At 40.5% G+C, this 22,877-nt stretch overlaps 1 protein-coding gene across 3 annotated transcripts in view; it reads left to right on the forward strand.

Annotated features, from left to right (window-relative positions):
- The first annotated feature begins 12,485 nt into the window (after nt 1–12,485).
- Nucleotides 12,486–22,877, forward strand: part of LOC139468142 (rab11 family-interacting protein 4-like) — a 403,346-nt gene continuing 392,954 nt past the window's right edge. For all 3 annotated transcript variants that reach the window (XM_071249916.1, XM_071249917.1, XM_071249919.1), the window contains exon 1: nt 12,486–12,692. In XM_071249916.1, coding sequence (XP_071106017.1) covers nt 12,555–12,692 — 138 coding nt within the window. In that variant the 5' untranslated portion in view covers nt 12,486–12,554. The remainder of the gene's footprint in view (nt 12,693–22,877) is intronic.

The following is a 22,877-nucleotide window of genomic DNA, read 5'->3' on the forward strand; positions in this document are numbered from 1 at the left end:
CTCCCTCCTCAGTTGTCTTTTCGTATTTCCTATGTATCTGGTTGTTGTTGTTGTTGTTCATTATCAAACAGTGATTGATTGAACTGACTCTTTGTGTCTTGATTGATCTCAACTCCAATAGGGTGCCGAACCGAGGGTAGAGGCTGAGTTGAGATGTCGTCTACGTTGTCTCTCTGTCTGTCATGTCAGTGCACATGCTCGTTGTAAAAATTAAGAAAAAAAGTAAAGAAAAAAAATAGATAAACGAAAAAGGCCATGCTTGAAAGATCAGCTGCCTGGTGTCAGTCACCCAGTACACACCAACACCACCACCGCTGCCGTGTGTCAGTCAGCCCAAACACAGAATGGCGTCACGTGGTGATGATTATGATGATGATGATGATGATGATGATGAAGGGGTCATGACCTCCCCTTTGAGGAGAGGAGACTTTCATAAAAGCAGGCGAACCCGCTGACCTTCCTTCAGTGGAGTCACAGTCATCATGGGGCAAAGATGGTCTATGAATGCCATGTCATCATCCCGAGATGTCCCCGATACCGAGTGGGTGTCTGAAAAGGCGAGAGAACAAGCGAGAAAACACACTCTTTATGAACGACACTCTTTATGGATGACACATGGCGACTCAGTGACATTCTGAAGGGACCTTCTCCTTCTTACACCTTGTGTCATCCTTCTCATCCTACCTATGATTCATTTCAAGAACGTCTGAGGTCTTTTCAAACGTGGCCTAAACAGATGACCCAGACCCCTTATGACATGGCCATGGCTGGTTATTTCTATCAAGGATGAGGTGACCGTGTTATCTGTTATTGCTGCGGTGTGACACTCTGCCAATGGGAAGCCACAGACAAACCCTGGAAAGAATATCTGAAGCACGCCAAAGTCCCCTGCGAATACTTGTGTGTGTTTTGTCCTGATGGAGAAGTGAACGAAAAAAACAGACGTTTGTTGTCCGAAGAAGCACGGAAGAGAAGAGTCGAGTGTCTTGTTCACTCCTAGTGACAAAGTTTCCTGTTCACTACGTTTTTAGGAATTGACAGACGTTCAAACCCTAGTGGTCACCCTAGTGTTCACAAAAATCACAGGACATCCCCTCATCCTGTGACTTTTTGTTTTGTTGTGTTGGTTCATGTGAGCGGGGGAATTAAAAAGTTGGAAAAAAAAAGTGTGGTGTTGTCTTTCTAGGATGGGAATCACCATACACACACGAGGGAGAGAAAAAACAAAACAGGATCGAAATGCACACCCAAGAAAAAAACAGGATCAAAATCTGACCAATCAGAAGCCTGGGTTGTGGTACAATCAGATCCGCGCTCGGACTGTGCTGGGCTCTGACTGGTCGAACCAAGGTTTTGCTTTCTCTCCCATGGTAAAATTCATTTCCTATATGGAAAAGAAACACAAGGGTCGGTCCGTTTTGGAAAACCGAAGTGCAGACCAGGCGCCGGAACGAACCAATCGGGGCACTGCGTGTTGGACCAATCAGGAAGCAGGCTGTCAGTGCCTCTCCTATAAAACAAGAGCGAACTCACAACACACACACACACACACACACACACACACACACACACACACACACACACTGCATTCTCTGAAATCAACCATGTCGTCTCGATACAGCTGTATGAAGTGCCAGACCGACAGTCACTGTTACCTCTACTGCCCTGAAGTGACATGTACCGAGTGTCACACTCAAGGTCACCGCCACTATGTCTGTCCGAAGATAAGCAGTCAAGATAAGCAGAAAACTCCCCAGGGGCCATGTTACAACTGTCAAGTCGTGGGTCATTTCGCTGCAGATTGTCCAGAACCCAGTCGAAAGAAGACTCCCCAGGGCCCATGTTACAACTGCCAAGTCGTGGGCCATTTCACTGCAGATTGCCCAGAACCCAGTCGAAAGAAAACTTCAGCAGCGCCGTCCACCAGTGACACAAATGCTTCATCTCATAGAAGCCATGCATATCAAGGTCCGTGCCCTAAAAGAATGCATCGCACAACTCCATGCGGACGTCACACCACGTCTAGGCAAAAGGAAAACGGGACAGAAGCCCCTCAAGAAAGCACTCTTCAAAGCGCCGAAGACGTCATCAGTCTGAGGAAGAGGAGGAAGAAGAAAAAGAGGATAGATCATCTGAGCAAAGTGACTAACGCATGGCACATGCTGCTCCACTGTTTTTCAAGTTTCCAATCGTTTCCAGTTTCCAGTGTTCCAGTTTTCCTACAGTTTCCTGCCGTTTCCGGTGTGTTTTCCAACGGCCCTTTTAAGGGCCACCCATCTTTCCTGAAAGAAGGCTTTCATCCATTGCTATGACTACCCTCTCCACCACCACTACCATGAAAGAGGAGGATTTTACGTGCGCTTCTTATGGCCTCCTTCCCGGAACCGGATGCGCCGCCCTCTTGGAGGTGCGCACGCCTCCCGGAACCGGACGTGCCGCGCACCACCGGAGCCGGAAGTGACGTCATCGTACTGCCCGAGTTATCTCCCCCTGGTCCTGTATCGCTGCCACCAACTACTCACAATTTACATTTGCATAATTTGCATAATTTGCAAATTTGCAGACAATTGCGTTCGCATAACAAACTTACACATGTGTATATATTTACATACAAATGTATATTTGCATGCAAACAGGACATAAAATTTGCTCACTCCCGAATCCCGAATACTACTTCACACAAATCTCAAAAGCACTTGGCAGAATTCATTCTAAAAACACAGAATAGAAGTTGAGTAGAATAAGGGGAACATGTCAAAGGAGCCGCACGTCAAAAGGGCCACAGATACCATCGCCAAAAGGACCACACCGAAAAGTCAAAATAGCAACAAACCTTAGTCAAAACGACCACAATAAAAAGGCCACAACAAAGTCAAAATGTCTACATGAAAAAATATACATATAAAGCATAAATAGTGTTAGTTTCTGTTTTCTTTTTGCTATATCTGTTTCCCTGAGCCAAAAAATTTACAATTTGATCAAAAGTGAAACCTGTGTGTGTGTGTGTGTGTGTGTGTGTGTTGTATTTACTAGAACGCTTTTGTAATGCATATTTTGATACTGTGTTGATTGACACTTTATTTGGCATGACTCATTGTCAGCGATGGATATAAACACCCGAGGTGGATGGTGCAGCTGAATATATTGAAGATGTCCAGGGGAGATTTATAGAGGTATTCAGGGAATTCCCATGAGAAGTACGGCAGCTAGACAGAGAAAAAAAGAAAGAAATATGTCTGTCTTTACGAGTGATTTGTTACTTACACAAAAAGAAGATTGGTAAATCTGTTTGCAATAAACTGTAAGATCAAAATCATTTTTGCTTGTATTGTCGCAGCACTCTGAAATAAACATCCTTTGACTGGCCAGCGTATTATTTACTCAATACATAACTATCTGTAGGTACTTATATTATGCAAATATGAAAAAAACATTTGTAACTAGATTGTTCCATTGTATTACAATAGCATGTACAGAATGTCTCAAATAACCATAAACAAGTAATCAAACATTTTTTGCGCCAGTAATGGGATGAAAACGATGACTGCTGTTTATGCATTCGAAAGAACTAAACAACTATCTAAATTTTCTTTTCCTTTTCGAATTCATATTGGAAACATTATTAATTGCTCGACTTATATACCCATTTTGAATTAACAGAAATTGGGGCTTCTGTGATTTCTGTTTTAGACAGGATATATGTTTTGAGTCGGCGACTCAAGACATACAACTCCATATTTCTCTGGATGGGGGAGCCAAACATTTGTGCATGGGGAACTCAAGAGCAGGACACATTATTTTCCAGGTGATGTGCATGGGGGAGGGGGGAGGGGGTGGGGCAGTGATGTGGGAGTAATTTCTATTTTGCTGCAAAATATTAGGACAAATTATTCGTGTGTGTGTGTGTGTGTGAGTGTGTGTGTGTGTGTGTGTGTGTGTGGAGGGGGGCAATCTCACCTCTTCCCCACCACTCCTTAATTAAAGCTGAAGGGGCCGTTGTCTGCACAGGTACTAAAGATATGCGTGCGTTTCAGTATACAGAAATGTACGCTCGACAAAATGAAAATACAAAGTAAATATTTCACCTGAGTATTGCCTATATTATCGTGTGTATATTTTTACAGTCAAAATGTGTAAAATTTTCACCTAGGAAATTTATTAAACGCCTAAATATTCAGTTATTTTACAAATATACTGAAAAATATGTCCATCTGTATTATTATGATAACAAATTCCATACATTTTTTTATGTTTAATATCATCACCAATTGAAAATACACTTCTATTTTGTTTGGCTTCTAATCCTAGCATAATTAATCTATTGTGATGTTTTAAGCCCTTTTGAACGTCTTAATCATTTTGCGTCAATCTGTTAAATAAATGGACAAATGTTTCATAAAATCACTGAAATATTTAGACATTTTATAAATTGCCTTAGTGAATCAAGTTTTACACATTGATTGTAACATATACACGCTTACAAAGGAAAAGACTTATGAAAACATCGTAAATCGCGCATCGAAGAGCTTCCCAACCAAGACGTAGAGGAACAAGAATGATTCTGTTCAATCAGAGACCATATAATAAATATGGTCTGATTCAATGCTACAGCAAATGAATGAAAACAAAATGCAAATATCATAATTGCAGCCTACCAAAGTTATATTATAATTATTGGCAGCTACCTTGGAGGAATGTATCCGTGAATATCCACATAAAGGAACAATATCCCATAAAGCATTCTCATCAGTTAATTAACACTGTCACACGTAAAAAGAAACGTATTCGATGTCACGTGTCTCTGTAACAATCAAATATTTTCAAATATATATATAGCGTTTCGGGATAGTATAACCCGTGTTCGTTTCTCAACTAATCACTTAGTTTGTTTCAGGTGTTTCACATAGGTGTCAAGTCTCAAAGGTCAGCTGAGAAAGCCCACGTGACAACTATTTTCATTATGTCCACAGTTCTTTGAAAACATAAAGTTGAGTTAGAGAACAATGAGCAATCAATCAACGTATTTTCGGTTAATCCTTTGAACAAAGTATGTTGTTTTTACATCGGCACTTCACGCCATGATAGGTGTCTAGCCGGGAGAGCCACATTTCAGAAATGGCTATTGCCGGTAAAGCCACATTTTCAGCTGAGTGCATTTCACCTATTCTAGCAGGTAATTAATTAATCCGATTACCGATACCTTTATATGAGTGTCCCACATTTAAATTACTAAGCGTGGTGTTCTTTAGAGATACCTTTAAATGAGTGTCCCACATTTAAATTACAAAGCGTGGTGATGAAAGAAGGTCTGGTGATGGACTATAAGGAAGATGAGGAGGTGAAGAAGCTGGTAATACTTAAAAGCTCCAACGACCTAACAAAAGCAGGCAAACAAATAACATTCTTGTGGATACCCGCCCACGTAGGAATATACGGTAATGAAAACGCCGATAAAGCAGCTAAACTATCCCTTAAAATCCCAGAAATAAGCTTAAACTTACCCATCTCAAAAACAGAAATTAAAAGTGTAAACAAACAAAAAATCACAAAAAAATGGCATAACCTATATCTAAACTCAAATAGCAAAATCAAAAGAGTGCTCAGCAAACCACTAACCAAACCAAAAATTCTCCATCCATCAAAAAAAATCGACAGAGTAATCACTAAACTCCAAACAGGACACACCAACCTAAATAACCACCTAAAAAATTTTAAAAAACACACTACAGGTAACTGCCCACACTGCAAACAACCAGAAACCCCAGAACACGCACTCATCCACTGCACACACTACCTAACACATCGAACCGCATTACAAACCACCCTCAATCTAAACAAGGCTCTCACTCTAGAAGCAATACTAAACCCACAAAATAAACTAGAAAACTTCAAGGCCTTAGGCGTATTCTTAATAAAAACGGAACTAATAAAACGCATCTAAAACCATAATAACCTACCAAATCAAAATCACATAAACAAACAATCATCCACCATACCCAGCTCCCTTAGTTCTCCTCCCCAACCCCATCAGCATCTATTCCAAATCTCAAAATTCCCAAATTCTATATAAGCAACCCCTAAAGCCCCCTCTTGGGTTGCACAGACCACCCTCGCCCCTTTCGGAAACACATTAAATGGCCTGGCCGGGCCCGTGTGCGAAATACGCATCAGTCGGAAAGCGCACGTTAAATCTCCAAAGTAAGTAAGTAAGTAAGTAAGTAAGAAGCTGGTGAGAAGAGCTGCTGCCCTCCTTCTAGTACCTCATGACAAAGTGGATGATGTGTGGCTTGATGCCATTGCTGACTCTCCTGCTGGCCCTAAAGTGACTGCCTTCATGGACTACGTGACAACCAGTTCATGGAGGGGTCTTCATGCCAGAGATTTGGAACCATTTCGAAAACCAAGGCCACCGTACCAACAATCACCTGGAAGGGTGGCACACCAGTGGTCAGAACCTTCACGAAGAAAGAAGTACAAGGCAATCGATGAACTATTGCGTTCCCTGAAGATCCAGCTCCTGAACCAACGCCTGAGTGAGATGGAATATGCTGACCACGTGGGCGACCTCCTTCATCTGCAGTAATGCCATTAAATCCATTATGATATTCATATGCTATTCATATTCATCAGTGTAAAGTTTTGATGAATATGTTATCCTTGTTGAATAAAAAATGAGAAAACAAGACTTGTTTTGTTATATACGGTAACCTGTTAGAATCACAAAGCACGTTTTGACAGCATAGCCGCGAGAGCCACATTATACAATCACGCAACCATAACCATTGCCGCGAGAGCCACATCAATTTGGGCTATCTATTTTCGAAATGTGGCTTTGCCGGCCTGTAACCCCATGATATCAGTGTATTCCGTCTGCTTTAGTAAACGGTGTCAGCCCGATCTGTCGACACATGAAAAATATGTTGTTGTTAATCGTCGACAAAAGAAATTACCCGGCCTGTCGACATGGTGTGGTCACTTAACCATGACAGTGTTAATTAACTAATGAGAATGCTTTCTTAGTGATTACTGATAGCTACTGTTCGTAAAATGAGTAAAGGGATTAAGTTAAAGAGAATATTTTTCTTAAATAATTGTTAAGAAAAGTAAGACTATAATTTTTTTGACTTATGTGAGTAGGAAAATTAATCTGTTGTGTATTAACATGAAAGGAACGTAATTAAATATCCGGAGTAGAAGGAGTAAAAACGGAAACAGAAAAATAAAGCTTAGTAATTATTTCATGTGATAATAGGAGTAGAAGGATTATCGGAATGCTGTTTGAAACATTTAGCATTTGGGTATATAAAATGAGGTCATGAGGTGCATGTTACACATGGTATGGCACGATAGGACTCAAAGGTCAGATAATAAACTACATCCAGGACTTCCTAAACAATCGTAAAATAACCGTGGGTATAGACCAAACTCTATCGGACCAATGTCCCCTAGAAAATGGCACTCCACAGGGCAGTATCCTCAGCCCCACCCTCTTCAATATAATGATAAACGATCTATTCGAGGGCCTATCCCCTAAAGTAAACACATCAAAATTCGCGGACGATGGAGCCATCTGTATCCGCACTAAAAGCATGAAAATGGCCAAAAATCTGCTCCAAAAATCTCTTAATAAAATACAACAATGGGCTGACAAATGGGGCTTCTCCCTTAACTCAGAAAAAACAACAGGAATAGTATTCAAACATAAAAACATGAAACCCGCCTCCTAAATCCTCCAGCTAAACAATCAAACAATCAAATTTCAATAACGAACCAAATTCTTAGGACTTATTTTCGATGAACATCTCACCTGGGATGCTCACATCCAAAACCTAACAACTAAATGCAGTAAAGACCTAAACACCCTAAGATGCCTAACTGGCTCTAACTGGGGAGCCTCCAAAGATACCCTCCTCTCTCTCTACATATCCTTAATTAGATCAAAACTAGACTACGGCTGCGCCATATACAACACCCTAAACAACTCTCTATCTAAAAAACTTGACTCAATACAATATCAGGCTCTCAAACTCATTACACGCACCCAACATGGCACCTCCTACACCTCACTTCAGGCCTTAACAGGAGAAATGCCACTAAGTCTACGCAGGGAACAGCTAAGCTTAAATTTCTGGGCCGCGTCCCAACCAAACCCTCTCATCCAAAACTTAATAACCCAAAACATCAGCCCTAAAAACCAAGCTCTAGCTCGTAAACACCCCTTACTTACCCCAATATCCCAAAGAATAACAAACTACCTAAATGAACACCAAATTAAAAATCTTAAACAAAACTGCAAACAATCAAATATCTTCACCCCTAAACTTAAAATACCCAAAATAGACACAACACTAGCTAGCCAAATAAATAAACAAACCGACCCAAACATAGCTAAAACTACCACACTAGCATACATACACAAAAATTGGCCAAATTGGTGTCACATTTACACGGACGGATCCTCAGATCTGGAGCCACTACTGAAGCTGGAGATGACTTTCTGCACCGTCTAGATGCTGGAAACATTTTGCTGTTCTTCACAAGCCAGAATCTGGAGCTTCTCTCTGCAGCAGATGTCATCTTTACAGATGGTACATTTTCGTCTTCCCCTCGACTTTTTGACCATATTTTTTACATATTTGGACTGATTATTTTGTAATTGTCGACATTCCGGGCATGATCCCTTCAAACCTGGATTTAGATTAAATAATAACCCCCAACACAAGGAATGCCAAATGGGAACCTTTATCGGGTAGTCTGAGTGGTGCTACCACTAATTATACCTGTAATAAATGTATTAACTGATGAGCATCAAGTGAATTACGACAAATACACAATTTGGGGGTTATACCAGAAAACATGGGAGTAGTAATCGTATTATCCACGCAATCCGAAATCCGAAAATGCTTTCACTGCAGGGATACTTTTTTATTATCAAACTATAACAATCCTGGGGTATTTCCAAATAACCACATCTGATGAGCTTCCATCGTTCTCCTTGTCTGTTTTAGTTGGGCTGAAGAAATTAATTTACCAGCGCCCTTTTGTCAAAAACCTTCATAGATCGCGGGTAACCAATCAGTGTTAAAAAATGCGTGAAACAAATATTTATTTAGTTGTCCTTGCAGACGGTGGCCCAGTCTCTTGTCACGCTCGGTTCATATTTAGCGAGCAAATCGACTCGCGGCAGCTAGGGAGCCCTATAGCGGTGGTGTTAGACGGCCGAGAAGAAGTCAGAGATTAGTGCCCCTTTAACAACATATGCATGTCTCCACAGATCGACTTCATTATAAAATAATGTAATGTAGCTATTACTTTGAAAAGATTAATTTTGAAAAATATTAATAACTTCACCACTATAGATATGTTAATGTTAACAGTGTCATGTTTACTGCTTTGATTGTGTCAACTTAATACCCCATGTTCCTTGCAATAACAAGTCTTTCAGGAAGTCATTGTTTTGAAAACATATACCAGTTATAACAAATGTATTAAAGTACAGTCGGAAATGCTATAAAACTGCTTTTTGCCTGTTAAAAAGGGATATATTTTTTCACAGACTGTTGTTATTGAAATATCGAATAACTACCGATCGCCCTACCTGTGGTTTGAATTATTTCAGTCACAAGGAGTCCTATTGACAAATTCGAACTAAAACATGAAGTTCACATTTAATCTAAGTCAAATGATGTCAATCTGAAACGGACTATAGAAATATGCGCACGTGAATCCGTTACAATGATAATAATGTTGTCTTCATAAAACATCTACTCCACACACAATAATCGTTTTGAGAAAATTCTAGATGTGTATCTTCTAAAATGACAAAATGACGCTGCGTTTTTGTGCTCCCATGATGCATGTTACACTACACTTTCATAGCCATAACCATGGTACACGATATGGAGTCTGTACGGGGAAATGTATACAGGTTCTTTACACTTCAGAGAGATAGAGGGAAACCATTTATTAATTCAGATAGGGTGAATTACCGAACTGCCCATGCTATATGGTTTTCAATTCATACCATCAAGTCTACGATATGACAAGAAAACAAAACAGGTATATATAGGGGTGGTCTCAAAAATAAAACTGGGGCGTAAGAGGATTTAGACAGCTTTGATACAGGGTGATTAGGCGTATAGTGTACAAGCTGTATGAGCAGAAGGTAACCCTGACTTGTAGTAGAATTTGGGAGGTATTAAAGATACTAATGTTTCCCTGACTGCACTATTGCTCTCCAAGAGATGGGATTTCGCTACACTTCGCGTGGCGATGACCGAGCACTTTTCAGGTGAAAATATTCTATCCTGTCTGTGAGGGCACATTATCTCCGAACCATTCATAACTATCACAGTCAAGGCGTCCAGATAATTTACCTTGGTGACTCATTCCACTGACTACATGTGGCTATTGGCAGATGGTCAAAAAGCACCCATGGTACCATCAGGTAAAGGTAATCGTGTCGTTGTTTTGCACGCTGCAACCCATGATATGGGGCTTAATGATGGATGTTTTCGAGGCGAAAAAGAAAACTGGTGATTTTCATAAGGAATTTATAGGAGGTGATATGTTCATAGACTGGTTGGAACTTCAGCTATTGCCCATTTTAAACAACGTCAGTGTGATTGTCATGGATAACGCCAGTTAATATAACGTCCGGGAATCGGATACTGTCGCCCAAACCATGAGTAGTTTGAAGGCGACCATACAGGAATATATGACATTGGTCGACTTCGGACCATATGAAACGAAAGTTCAACTCATGGAGAAAATTCGGCTGAATAAGAAACCAGTAAAGTACAAGACATATGTGCTGGCGACACAACACGGTTACGTTGTCTTACCTACGGCAGTCAGACATTGTGAGCTCAACCCTGTTGTGTCTATCTTGGCTAAATGTACAGGGTTCGTGGCAAGACATAACACAACATTCAAAAGTACAGATTCATATACGTCATCAGCGGAGATAAATGCTACCTCAAGAAACCATCCGTAGAACAAATACTTCTGGATTCCAAAACCGCAACCTTCCAATACGCATCCCGTTTTATAGCTCTTAACTAGTCCATCATGTTTCCAAGCAAATATAATGCAGTACATATCCTAAATTGCTACCTTATCAACGCATGTCAATTAAGTACAATAACAGCAATATTTTGAGACCACCCCCAACTCGGTGACATTTGCACCTGGGATAATGCACGGGACTGTGTGAGGTCATCACCTCGGGACAGGTGTTAGGTAATTACCTCAGGTTATTTCATACTACATGACAACACACAACTATTTTCTTAGTTTCTCATCATTTTACCGTGTAAAAGTACATTTTAAGGGTAATCACAGTGACAGTTAGGACAGGCTAGATTAGGGCAATTCGCGTTATTTTGATGTATGCTCTTTTTAAAGTCCTATGACTGGTATGTATTAAATGAAGCCAGAAAAGCAGTTTTCTAGCATTTGCGGCTGTACTTTGTGTTATCTTTTGGGTTACACATGTGCGCTTTTTGACCTGCATTAATATAGGTAGATATTCTACAAAATTCCTTTGCGCCGTGTGAGTTATATTGTCTTCTACTATAGTTATATGTAGCTATGTCAGAAAGATGGAAATGTCTGTTACGATGCTTGCAAGTATTTGATACGTTTCAAATCCTAATTCGTTTTACGATTTGCCTTTTACATGAAACCTACCTCAACCAGGCATTTTCATTTTCAAACGATTTACTCGCAATAACTTATAATAAGAGGCCCTAGCATTATCTTGCAAATTCGTAGTGTGTGATTACATATTATTGTCACGTGTGTACTTCGCATAAAGAACAAGGCAGTAGTTATGGTCGTCGAACGTTGATCCGACGTTTTGGCAATCACATCAGGCTCCGATCAAACATCCCTTCGCCATTCTTTTGATTGGGAAGGCATTGTCGACGAAATGCCTCTTTACAACAAGCCCTATTTAGCAATGTCATCTCTTTTACGAATTAATCCAATGTAAGTGCATGCAAGTGTTGACCAGTTTCGCGATAGTGGCAGGCGGATGTTCGTGAGAAACAAACGTGTCGACATTATCATTTTGAGGCCTAACAAGCCTCCATTATCCAACCTACAGTACACACCATAATTCTCCAATTCATGCTGCATTTGATCTTATGATCCACCCATTTCATATTGCACCATTTATCACCGATACAGCATAACATGCTTCACCTCTCATCTGAAGTGTATATATATGCCGATCACATCTTGTTTATAAGCGTAACGAAGCTTTTCAACTTTGACACAACTGTATCAGTACGCCAGGTAAAAATATTTTATTATAAGATTTAATAATTATCAAGAATTTCTTTCGTTATAAGCAATCAATACATGTTCGTTGGAATATACACAAAGTATAATAGACTGTAAGAAACAATAACCATTGCAGTCATGGAACAGAACTACTTCTTTCGAACTCACTTCCGTTACACGCACCTGTTGGAGATACGGTCAGTGAATGTGACAATTTGGGCGAGACATGTCAAAGTGGGTGGGAATGAACTGGTCATCTAAATGACATGGAAGAGAACGAATCATATGAAGATAAATTAAGAGATATCTTTGATTTTTACGACGAAGATCATGACGGATATATAGCCGTGGATCACGTACAGAGTGTGTTGACGAAGGAACAGTTTGGTGTGGCTCAACCTCAGGTGTGTTGGCACAGTAAACATTCTACCATTTACCGTTTCAGATGTACTCACACGTATTCGCGAAATTTGTGTGTGTTTCGGTATAAACACAACAAACGTGATAGGTAAACGAACCCCGTTTATTATTCGAGATATAACCTTTATAGTACAATCAATAGTTATGATGTTGTCATCTGCTTGTCTTTGCATATCTCCTCAATCAAACAAGCAGGAAGAGGAAGAGGTCCAGTAATTGATATTTGAAGTAATTCGTTTTTAGATAAAACAGTTTAAAAAGTTAAAGTCATAATATGACCACATTGGTAAATTTAAATAACATGATCCCTCATGTACAAGAGAAATTTGATGAATGATACGTTAATATTATCAATTTGTTTTTGCTGGTACACAGATATGTTAGCATTTGCTAATGATCAATATGTGATAAACATACCTCAAACAAATGGAAACATGCTCTGTCTTTTTAACATGTTTAATCTTCTTATATTTTGTTTTTAGAGCATAACTCACAAATTATTCTGTACTTCTTTGTGAAACTTTGTTTACACATCAGTCATGTGTTGAACTGTTGCCTTTTTATGAGAACTTATGGAAGTTTTGGGATTTTTGGTGTCAATGGTAACACACGTTGGATGATGGGTATTATGAAGGTACAGTAGAGTTCACTTCCAGAGCATAACACACAAACCTTTCAATACATCTTGATGAAACTTTGTAAGAACATCAAGCAATTACAGAACTGGTGCCTTTTGCTATTCAGGAGTTTTTGAAGTATTAAATTTTGCATTTTTAAGGCAACAAGTTGGTTCAAATAAGGGTAGGGCTCATATCTGGAATATAACTCTGTGATGACTTTGGTAGCTACAACAAACACTCAGTCAAGTGCAGTCGGCAGCCATGTGGTCTGCAAGCGCACAACACACACACTTCCGGCACTGTTACACATGCGCACTCATTTATGTAGAGACATCGTATGGATAAAGCGAGTGACTGGTTATATGTTACTTAAACGCTACAAACTCATAAACCATTCAATATTTCTTTGTCAAACTTTGCACGTTGGAAATGTGATTCTGGGTATGAATAGGTCCCCATTTACCTATGCTTGTTTGAAGATATGACTAAATAAATGAGGTGGTTGGCCGCAGTGACTTGATTGATTGTGTTACATCATACCCTAACAGTGTAGAACGTTGCTGACAATATCAGTTACTGGTTTATCTTGTCCTGACTCAATTATATACAGGCCAGGGTTTTACAAGAGGCATCATGTTTGTCTTGAATTTTCTTGATTGTCATCAATATCTTACACAATTACTTTGACATGATTATGAGTACTCTGTGTAAATGAACAGAATAACTCCCAATTAATAGAATCTTTATTTAAATTAAAAAGTGATTAGTTTCACTTGAGATATTGATGTTTGGTGATAATTCAAACATGTCTAAAGGTTATGATAGTATTATCACAGTTGTCTGAATACAGTATGTCAGTAACTAAACTTCAGTATGTCTTGGAAATGTCTGTGGACAATTAAGCCAAATTATAATTTTGTACTACTCAGCCAGTGAAAAAATATATTTGATTATCTTTGTGAATGCTTATTCCCAGTTTATTTTCTTAATGAGTCTTTGCGAAATAGTTGAATCTTAGCCATTATCATTCTATGATGGAGATATAATAAATTTGGAAACATGAAAATCTAAGTCACATAGTTTGGATAAAAGATATTATTTCTTATCATGACACAACTCATTGCAATTGTCTTTATTACTTTGATCACATGACACAACCCAAAATGTGCCTCTTTTACCTCTGGCATGCCCCTTGCCCTTGGTTACCATCATTTTTCTGTCACGATCCTTCTCCTTCGCATCACACAAGGAGATATTGTATTATATGTGTGCTAGTTGTCATCTTCCCGAGGCAGGGGAGTTAACTGACTTTAAATGTCCAGTTTCCACCCTTCCGAACTAGGCTGGAATTATGGAGTTATGTTTTGGCTGGACTAACGAGTCCAGGCATAGTCTAATGAAAATCCCCTAACAATATTGACATCTGGTTCATAAACAACAACACAACTGTTGTGCCAATTTTGTGCGATTGTAGGATTTGCAGAGCATGTGTACTGTCAACTGGGCGTCGACATATTTTCCAAATCTGTTCATGTTTTTAATGAAAGTGTTCAAGTGTTTCGATGCATTTCGCGAGGTAAGACCCTTTTTTACCATATAGATCTTGATTATCAATCAGATCGTTTTGACTGGGTGCCGCATTTTATTTTAAGCACGTGCAAGTGATATGAGAGGTGGAATCTTATTGGTCAGTAGGATGGACATAGCTCATAATAGCCACTGGTGGCGCTACTATCTATCCCAGAAATTCCAGCCTAGTTTGACAAGGGTGGAAACTGGACTTTTAAAGTCCGTTAACTCCCTCACTCAGGAAGATAGCTACATGTTGCGACAAGTCAATATCAAAATTGTATTTAGCAGTTCCTATTTATCGTTATTTCCCAGTATTTTGTATTGTTAAAATTAGGCTTGGACCGGTAATTCTTGTGACTGCCAGTCCCTTTGGACTGGCAAAAAAGGTATTTTGTACATCTTCTATTGGGGAACACTGTTTAGAGAGCAGCACCAAGATACTGTTACCACAGCTAATAGACAAGTGTGCCACTGGAGGCCAGGGATTACCACATCCCTGGTGTTACATATTCACCTTTGCCAACTACATATATTATCTGAGGGATATTGCAGTAGAGAATGTACCATTTCAGCTTGAAGAATAAGAATCTACATCAAAACAACAATAATCCAGAAGTTACGTCTTCTTGTTTGCTCACCACCTTCTAGGATGCCAATCGCATAAATGGAGGATGTTCCAGTTAGGGTGATTGCTGACCCTAAGGTCAAGCATAAAACTTTGTAGTGTCCTGATATTCTGAATTTTGGATACAGAGAACTTCCATGACCACAAAGAAGATCATCCGTTTCAAGTGTTGTACTTGCACAAAAGTTTAAGATTGAAATAGATCATAGGTAATAGATATAAAGGAAAGATTTTTTAACTTATCCTGCATTACTCCTTAATGCACTTACTGCTTGTTCTTGACAGAAGGAAGAGCTGTGTGAAGTCTTGCTGAAGAAGTTGTTCCAACTGGTTGTGTGGCTGATCCTATCACACAGCTCCCACGTGACCACGGAAGTGATGACGTCGTGTATCATCACATAACTGCTGTCAAGCCCAGAGACAAGACCTGTTTTCTAGTCTCAGCATATGCTATTGAATCCTTTGAGTGTTCCAACACTAATTGTGATTCATGTGTATTGTTATTTTGCCTATTGTTTGTGACTTCAAATCATTCATATGATTTATGCCATAGCATTAATATCTATCGCCTGGTGTTTTGTTTACCAAAGTAAATATCAGGCATATTGTTGTTCCAATTGGCCATCTTGAATTCACATCGGGGTCATGTATTGTCGTGTCATGCGTTTTGTGTTAGTTATATTGCTTGGTATTGCAATTTAATGTCGAACCCTAGCGATATTATCGTTATTAAACTGGTGTTTTTTTGTGTTGCTTGCATAACTTGTTAGTCATAAACCTTCATGCCTGGCATAATGATTAAAGAATACATAATTATCTGAGGACGCATTTTGATTACACTCTGCTATCATTGCAGATAGATGTCCAGTTGTAGCAAGTGTGATGGGACCCTCATCCTTTGTCTGATTTTGCACTACCATCTGCATCCAGACATCCAGGTATAAAGTTTGTCTGCTCCTATTCCCTACAGCTTTCTCCAAACACCTGCAGGTCTCACATAAACGTGGCACACACGGCAGGTACGGAAGTGGCGTCTCAGTCTCATAAAATCTTAGGATCCCTCCGGCGTTCACCTCCACATCCTTATCTTCTTCAGGGACAATCACCACCTCCTCGCCACCAATAGTCTCGTCCCGTTGTACACTGAAAGGCAAAAGAAACGTCGTTTCTGAAAATACTGATAAAACTTAACAGACACTGGCAGTTCTGTGGTCAATAAACTCATTTATCGTTTTACTGCTTCTTTTTGTTGCCTTAAAGTCCATTTAACAATTGAGTTTAAAATGGAGTGCTTTGCCAAAACGCAGCCTACAAAAGTGCAATGGGACTCAGTTGCAGAAAAGTCTTGTAAAAAAACATGATGCATGTGCATATCGTGGATGGTATGGGTATAAAAGACACCCAAAACTGTTAAGCTGGCTTTTGTTATTTCGATTCATCAGCCATGCCAAGATTATTAGGAAATGAGAGACAACAAGTGATCGGAAGACTGCAAGCAGGCCAGAGTGCAAATGCATTCAATGTCAACATCAGCACGATATATTGTTTGCAACATCGCCACAACACCACCAACACCACTGACGACCGACCGCGTAGTGGTCGTCTTAATCACTACTCCCAGACAAGATCGGTTCATGATATGCAAATATCTGCAGAGCCAATTCTGAGTGGCCACTGAAACAGCTCGGCAAACCATTGGCAACTACCAGCGTGCCATCAGAGATCGTACAGTCCAACTTCGCCTAACTGCCAACAACATCTTGTGCCACCATCCTGCTCGTGTACCCATCCTGAGAGATCATCACCGACAGGCACGACTGCAATGGGCCAGGCAGCATCAAAATTGGCGTCAACAGCAATAGAGAAGAATCATCTTCACTGATGAAAGTCGCTACTGTGTTTCAACGGTGGATGGCAGTGTCAGGGTCGGGCGAAGGAGGGGCGAACGTTATGCTTATGCTTGTGTTATGGAACGAGACCCGTGGGGCGGCCCAAGCATCATGGTTTGGGGTGGAATCGGACTGAACCTGAGAGTGGGACCTGTGGTCTTTCAGAATATTGGTCCAGGCAGGGGTAATGGCATCACAGCTCTCCGCTACATTGACCAAGTCCTCAGACCCCATATCGTGCCTTTTTTTGCCCGTCATCAAAACCACACCTTTCAGCAAGACAACACCCATCCCAACACTGTCAGAGTCACCAGGGACTTCCTCCAGCAGCACACATCCAAATCATGCCTTGGCCTGCCCTCAGTCCGGATTTGAATTCCATTGAACGCTTGTGGGATGAGATCCAACGCTGACTCAACGACGTACGCCCAAGGCCGACAACTGCAGCAGAACTGCGTGTAGCGTTCCTGAGGATATGGACCCATATCCCAATGGCCTTCATCAACAGGCTAGTCCACTCCATATATAGGAGATGTGTGGCTGTAGTCAACGCCCGTGGTGGCCACACCAGGTACTGATTTTGAACCCTCCAGCTGTGATGTCTTCTGGTGCCTCCCCAAATTCACAATTCGCAAAAACATTCCCCAGACTGATAATTTCATGTGGGTCAAACACTGTCTTTCTCCAATGTCTTTACTTACATGTATAAGCATTTGAAAATAAAGATATTTATATGATACATCCACATGACGTTTCTTTTGTGTTATAGTGTAGTAGATTCGTCATTAGCGCTGTTATCCACGTTCTCGTCGTTGATATTCACGTCTTCATCATCCACGGTGATGCCTAACATGGCACTGACTACACTGAGCTACCCTCTACCTGTGTCTTGTCAGCTGTCCACGGCGCCAGTGGCACCGGAACATCAGGCACCTCCGGGATTCGGTCACTCACCCTTCCTCCCGGTGCTTATCCAACCGCCTCAGACCCTCCATGGATCCGACATGATTTCATGTCATAGAGTCCATGTTTGATGCCTCGGTTCTCGGCCCCTTCGGTGCGTCTAGCCTCAGTGACTCCTTTGGCGCTTCAGACAGCGCCTCCAGTGGACCTCGGTGGTGCCTCTATAATACACACTTGATGCCTCCATCCATAATTTGGAGATGGCGGACACAGCACACACCCGGGATAACCTTGCTGACAGATGTTAGCCATAACACATTCCCCTTGTTGTTACATGCTCTCATTCTACAGGCTTATCAGGCCATCGGATTGCATCCCCTAGGGCCAACTACCCTCGCAAGATCAGAGCAGTCACTGGAAACGCGATTGGCTTTCATATAACTGGATGCAAGTTTTCCACGAGCCCTTGGAAATACCTGGCCTCGTGGTGAGGGTTCTGTGAAAGTTCCCGCCAATTGTCCCTGTCCTATCAACGTTGGTTGAACGATTCCACAGAGAGGGTGATTGTACTCAAAAAGATTTCTGGTAGACATGATCTGCACCAAAGTTGATAATCACAACTTCACGACCGATTCAAAATTTGACAAAATTTCACAACACAGTACCAGGCGTCACACTTGCCATGGTGATCAACTTGCCCCTACACCGACCACGTCACACATTCTAAACAGACAACCACATGGTTCACAGGGGATTGTCTTTGTGTGGAGCTTGAACCTCATCTTTGACTCAAGTCGGGATTCCAGTTTCCTGCGCAGGGTGATTTACATGTAACACGTTTGAAGAACTTTCTGACTGTAAAAAATATTCGACCAGAACAGACTTTATGGAACTGTGCCGTGTATTTGTGGCTTGCATCCTTACTTGTCTGTAATGCTGCAACCACTCGACCAGACACCTGTCGCTGTACATCAATGTGACTGATTCACTTAGTCTGTCTTACAGACCCTGATACATTTATATCAACTACAGCCCATGCAAGTCTATAATGTTTGGCAAGTCTAGATTACTGCAGTATCAGTATCTGAAAATGAAGAGAATCACTGGGCTCCCTTTTTATTAGATTTTTATTAAGATAACTGAACAACTGTTTTTTTCTGTATGATATGTTCATTTCAGAGACTATATGCTAGTCTATGATTCACTCACTACAGTAGACATCCGATGCTTACTTGCGCAGTAACGAGACACCATGCCTCATCATCCCTCATATAAGAAAAGAAGCGCCAGGGAATGGAAACGATCACCTTACTTCATACGGTACAATCTTTCAGACCAAGGAATTTTTTATATATTCAGCCTGATCTATGAGATACAGTGTTGGATTTTTAATTTTTCCTATGACCACTCTGTCGACTTTTGATGACTACACAGTGGAGTGACGAGGCACCTCCCACGTCCTATAAAAACGGGAGTGCCTACACCACTACCAGGGGATGGAAATGATCACCTTACTCTGTACAGTGCGATCTTTCAGACCAAAGTTTTCCATATATTCAGCCTTATTACTGGATACAGCTTCGACCCTTACGTTGCCTCAGTGATCGGTTGAGGAGCGGGTTTTTTCATGTACATGGGATTTGGCATTGGTTCGCTGACGAACACAATATTCCACGTATCTTCATGGCACAACACGAGCGGTGACTCGACTGAAGTGGACGGGCTGAGATCCAACAACTCTGGTGACTTTCATGGCCTATCTGTTGTGGTACCCCCAACTTCAGGAGTCATTTCACAAGAGTCGAATGTTTTAGGAAGAGCCTTCTTAACAGACTTATCCCAGACGTCCCACCTGTTTGTCTATGCCTCTACAGGTTGAGATGCGAATCTAAAGGACCAGACAACCTCAGGGCTGTGGTCCCTGAAAACACAGCACCCTTGGCACATCAACAAGTTGGACTTGAAGGCGCTCCGGCGACATCACACTAGGAGGAGCGCCATCAGTACAATCAACCTGCCCTCTTCACAGACAACCTCACACTGGTCAGGTGCCTGCGCCATCAGGGGATAACTCGCTCTCCGATCTCACATCTTACATACGATCAATCAACTGGACCTCGAAAGCCATCACCTTGGCACACAGACCTACCAGGGGGCTCTACAATGACAAATGGCGTTCCTTCGAGTGTCTGCAAGGAGAAACACCATGATCCTGCCACTGCGTCACCCCAATTCTTGGTGGAATATCTACTGTTCCTGCGCCATAAATGTCATCTGAAGGGTAGTACCAACACAACCTACCTTGTGGCCCATAACTTCATCCTGGCAGTTCGGGAAGATTGAAAGATGACTAAGGTCTTGGAACTTCAGGCACTTTTCATCTGGAAGATCAGGCTCTGGGATCATGAAACTAACTTAAGACCATATTTTGTCTTAACTCTTAAGATTTAGACTTAAGACCAAATTTTGTCTTAAATCGGGGGATCACGAAGCTCAATCTATGAGAATATCTTAAGTCTAAGACAAAATTTGATCTTAAGTCCTAAGACTGCCCCTGAGTAGACTTAAGAAAAAATTTGTAGCCAGAAAGATGGCGGAGGTTGTTCGCCTCATGCGTCGCCTAAGGGCTAAAAAGGACAAAATAGCCATTCATCGGATATTTCTAGACCGATTCAACCCTCTTGATCTGTACAACGACGAAGAGCTCTTTGAGAGATAAAGATTTCGGCGTTCTACCATTTTTTTCATCGTTGGTCTAACCGGTGATGAACTAGCATAGATTCTACCCCACTCAGCGTTCCCCCAGTCTCCCACCTATTATTCAAGTTTTTATATTCCTTCAGTTTGTCGCCACGGGGGCTTTTCACATTTTAGTTGCTCAGTCGTTTTGTGTCAGCCATATTGGATAGTGTTTACAAAATCACGTTATACGTACACCGGTAATGAGACGCAAATACCATCACGTATATTTCAAATCAGCTGCGATACCTACATCCTTAAATTCCTCATACATTTTAGAATCGAATGCCAATTTGTCACCAATACAAATTGTCTAGATGTAATGAAGCAAAATAAATGAGGTGTGAAAACGAACGCTGAAAAAAGTGCATTTGTTGGAAATGTAAACAAAGCCATTCGTCTATTCGTTGAATACATTGGCTCAGCATTTTCACAATATACACGGGAAGAGAATCCTAGGGAGATTAGGGAATTAAATATATATACATTGCAATGAATTGACATTTTCAACAGAACTTATCGAAGTTCCTGTCCAGTGTGACGCCATGACTGACACAAAATCACTCACAACGACAACGGTATTTATCGGAATTTCTGACTATTTCCTTTAATTTCAATGAAAAATATGACAACAAATAATAGTACACAGATTGTCAGAATGGGTCTGATTACTTACATGTCACATTTATGTATATACGAACCCTGAATCACCGAAAGTCCCCTTGTAAAATCCTGCATACTGTTGACAGTCAACACGCCATTTTGTAAAAGTCGGTCACCGGTAGTGATGTCATACGTCAACATATGTTGTACATATTAGGTAATTTCTTTGAGGTGAAGGTCCTTGAATGCAAGTACACACGATCATTGTATCCTGCCATTTACAGTTTCATTTATGATGTAGATCATGCATGTCTTATGTACATTTTTTCACACATTTAATTTAACTTTGGATATTAATCAATGTTCAATATAATATCATACGTAGATATAGGCCACAACATGTTTACATATGAAATTTATAAGTTTATAGTGTCGTATACAATATTTCTTTAATTTGGACAAGTGTTACAAGACGAAATGTAAATGTAACTGCAACATGTATGTATTTCTAGGGAGTGTAATAGTCAATATTATAAGTTCATATAAACAGTGTCCATGAATAGCCATTTCATTTTATTTTATAACTAAAACTGTCGATATAACTTAACCAAAATAGATATTATTTTTCATTAAAATATATGCACACATTTCTATAAGAATTGTCTTGGTCTTGGAATTTTTTTATGCCGTTGGACATACAGAACAGTGATATCTAAGGGTTCACCAGGTGCACGTTAGTCACAAACAATTTATGAATTATTCCTCATTACAATTGATGATACTGCTAGCGATCCAATTATAAAGGTGCAACATTAGTCAAATTACACTTGCACAATCAGGAGAATGTTGGAATCTAAGGACTAATTTATGGTTTATATAGGGCCATCCATTTCGCTATTACTTATTTTTTATGAAGTACGATTTCATCATTTCTGATGGGTTTTTTTATGCCTAAACGTATACAGTTTCAATATCGATATTTGTGTTGGAATAGTTTGGTTCCTCGTGAACAAAACACCACGAAAATACACTGTCCTTACCCATAGCTAATTCTCACCAAGTGACCTTAGTTACAATAAACTTGTGCTAAGCATAGCGGAGTTATGCCCCCTTTCCTTTGAATGTGTGTAACCTCTCTGTCGCCTTTTGACGTCATAGAGGTAAATCGGTTTTCATCATTTTGTGGCAGGCTATTTTTTGCATTGAATTTATGTCGTT

This window comes from Haliotis cracherodii, unplaced genomic scaffold (assembly GCF_022045235.1).
Source record: "Haliotis cracherodii isolate W230 unplaced genomic scaffold, xgHalCrac1.p SCAF_2, whole genome shotgun sequence".
Taxonomy (NCBI): Eukaryota; Metazoa; Mollusca; class Gastropoda; order Lepetellida; family Haliotidae; genus Haliotis; species Haliotis cracherodii.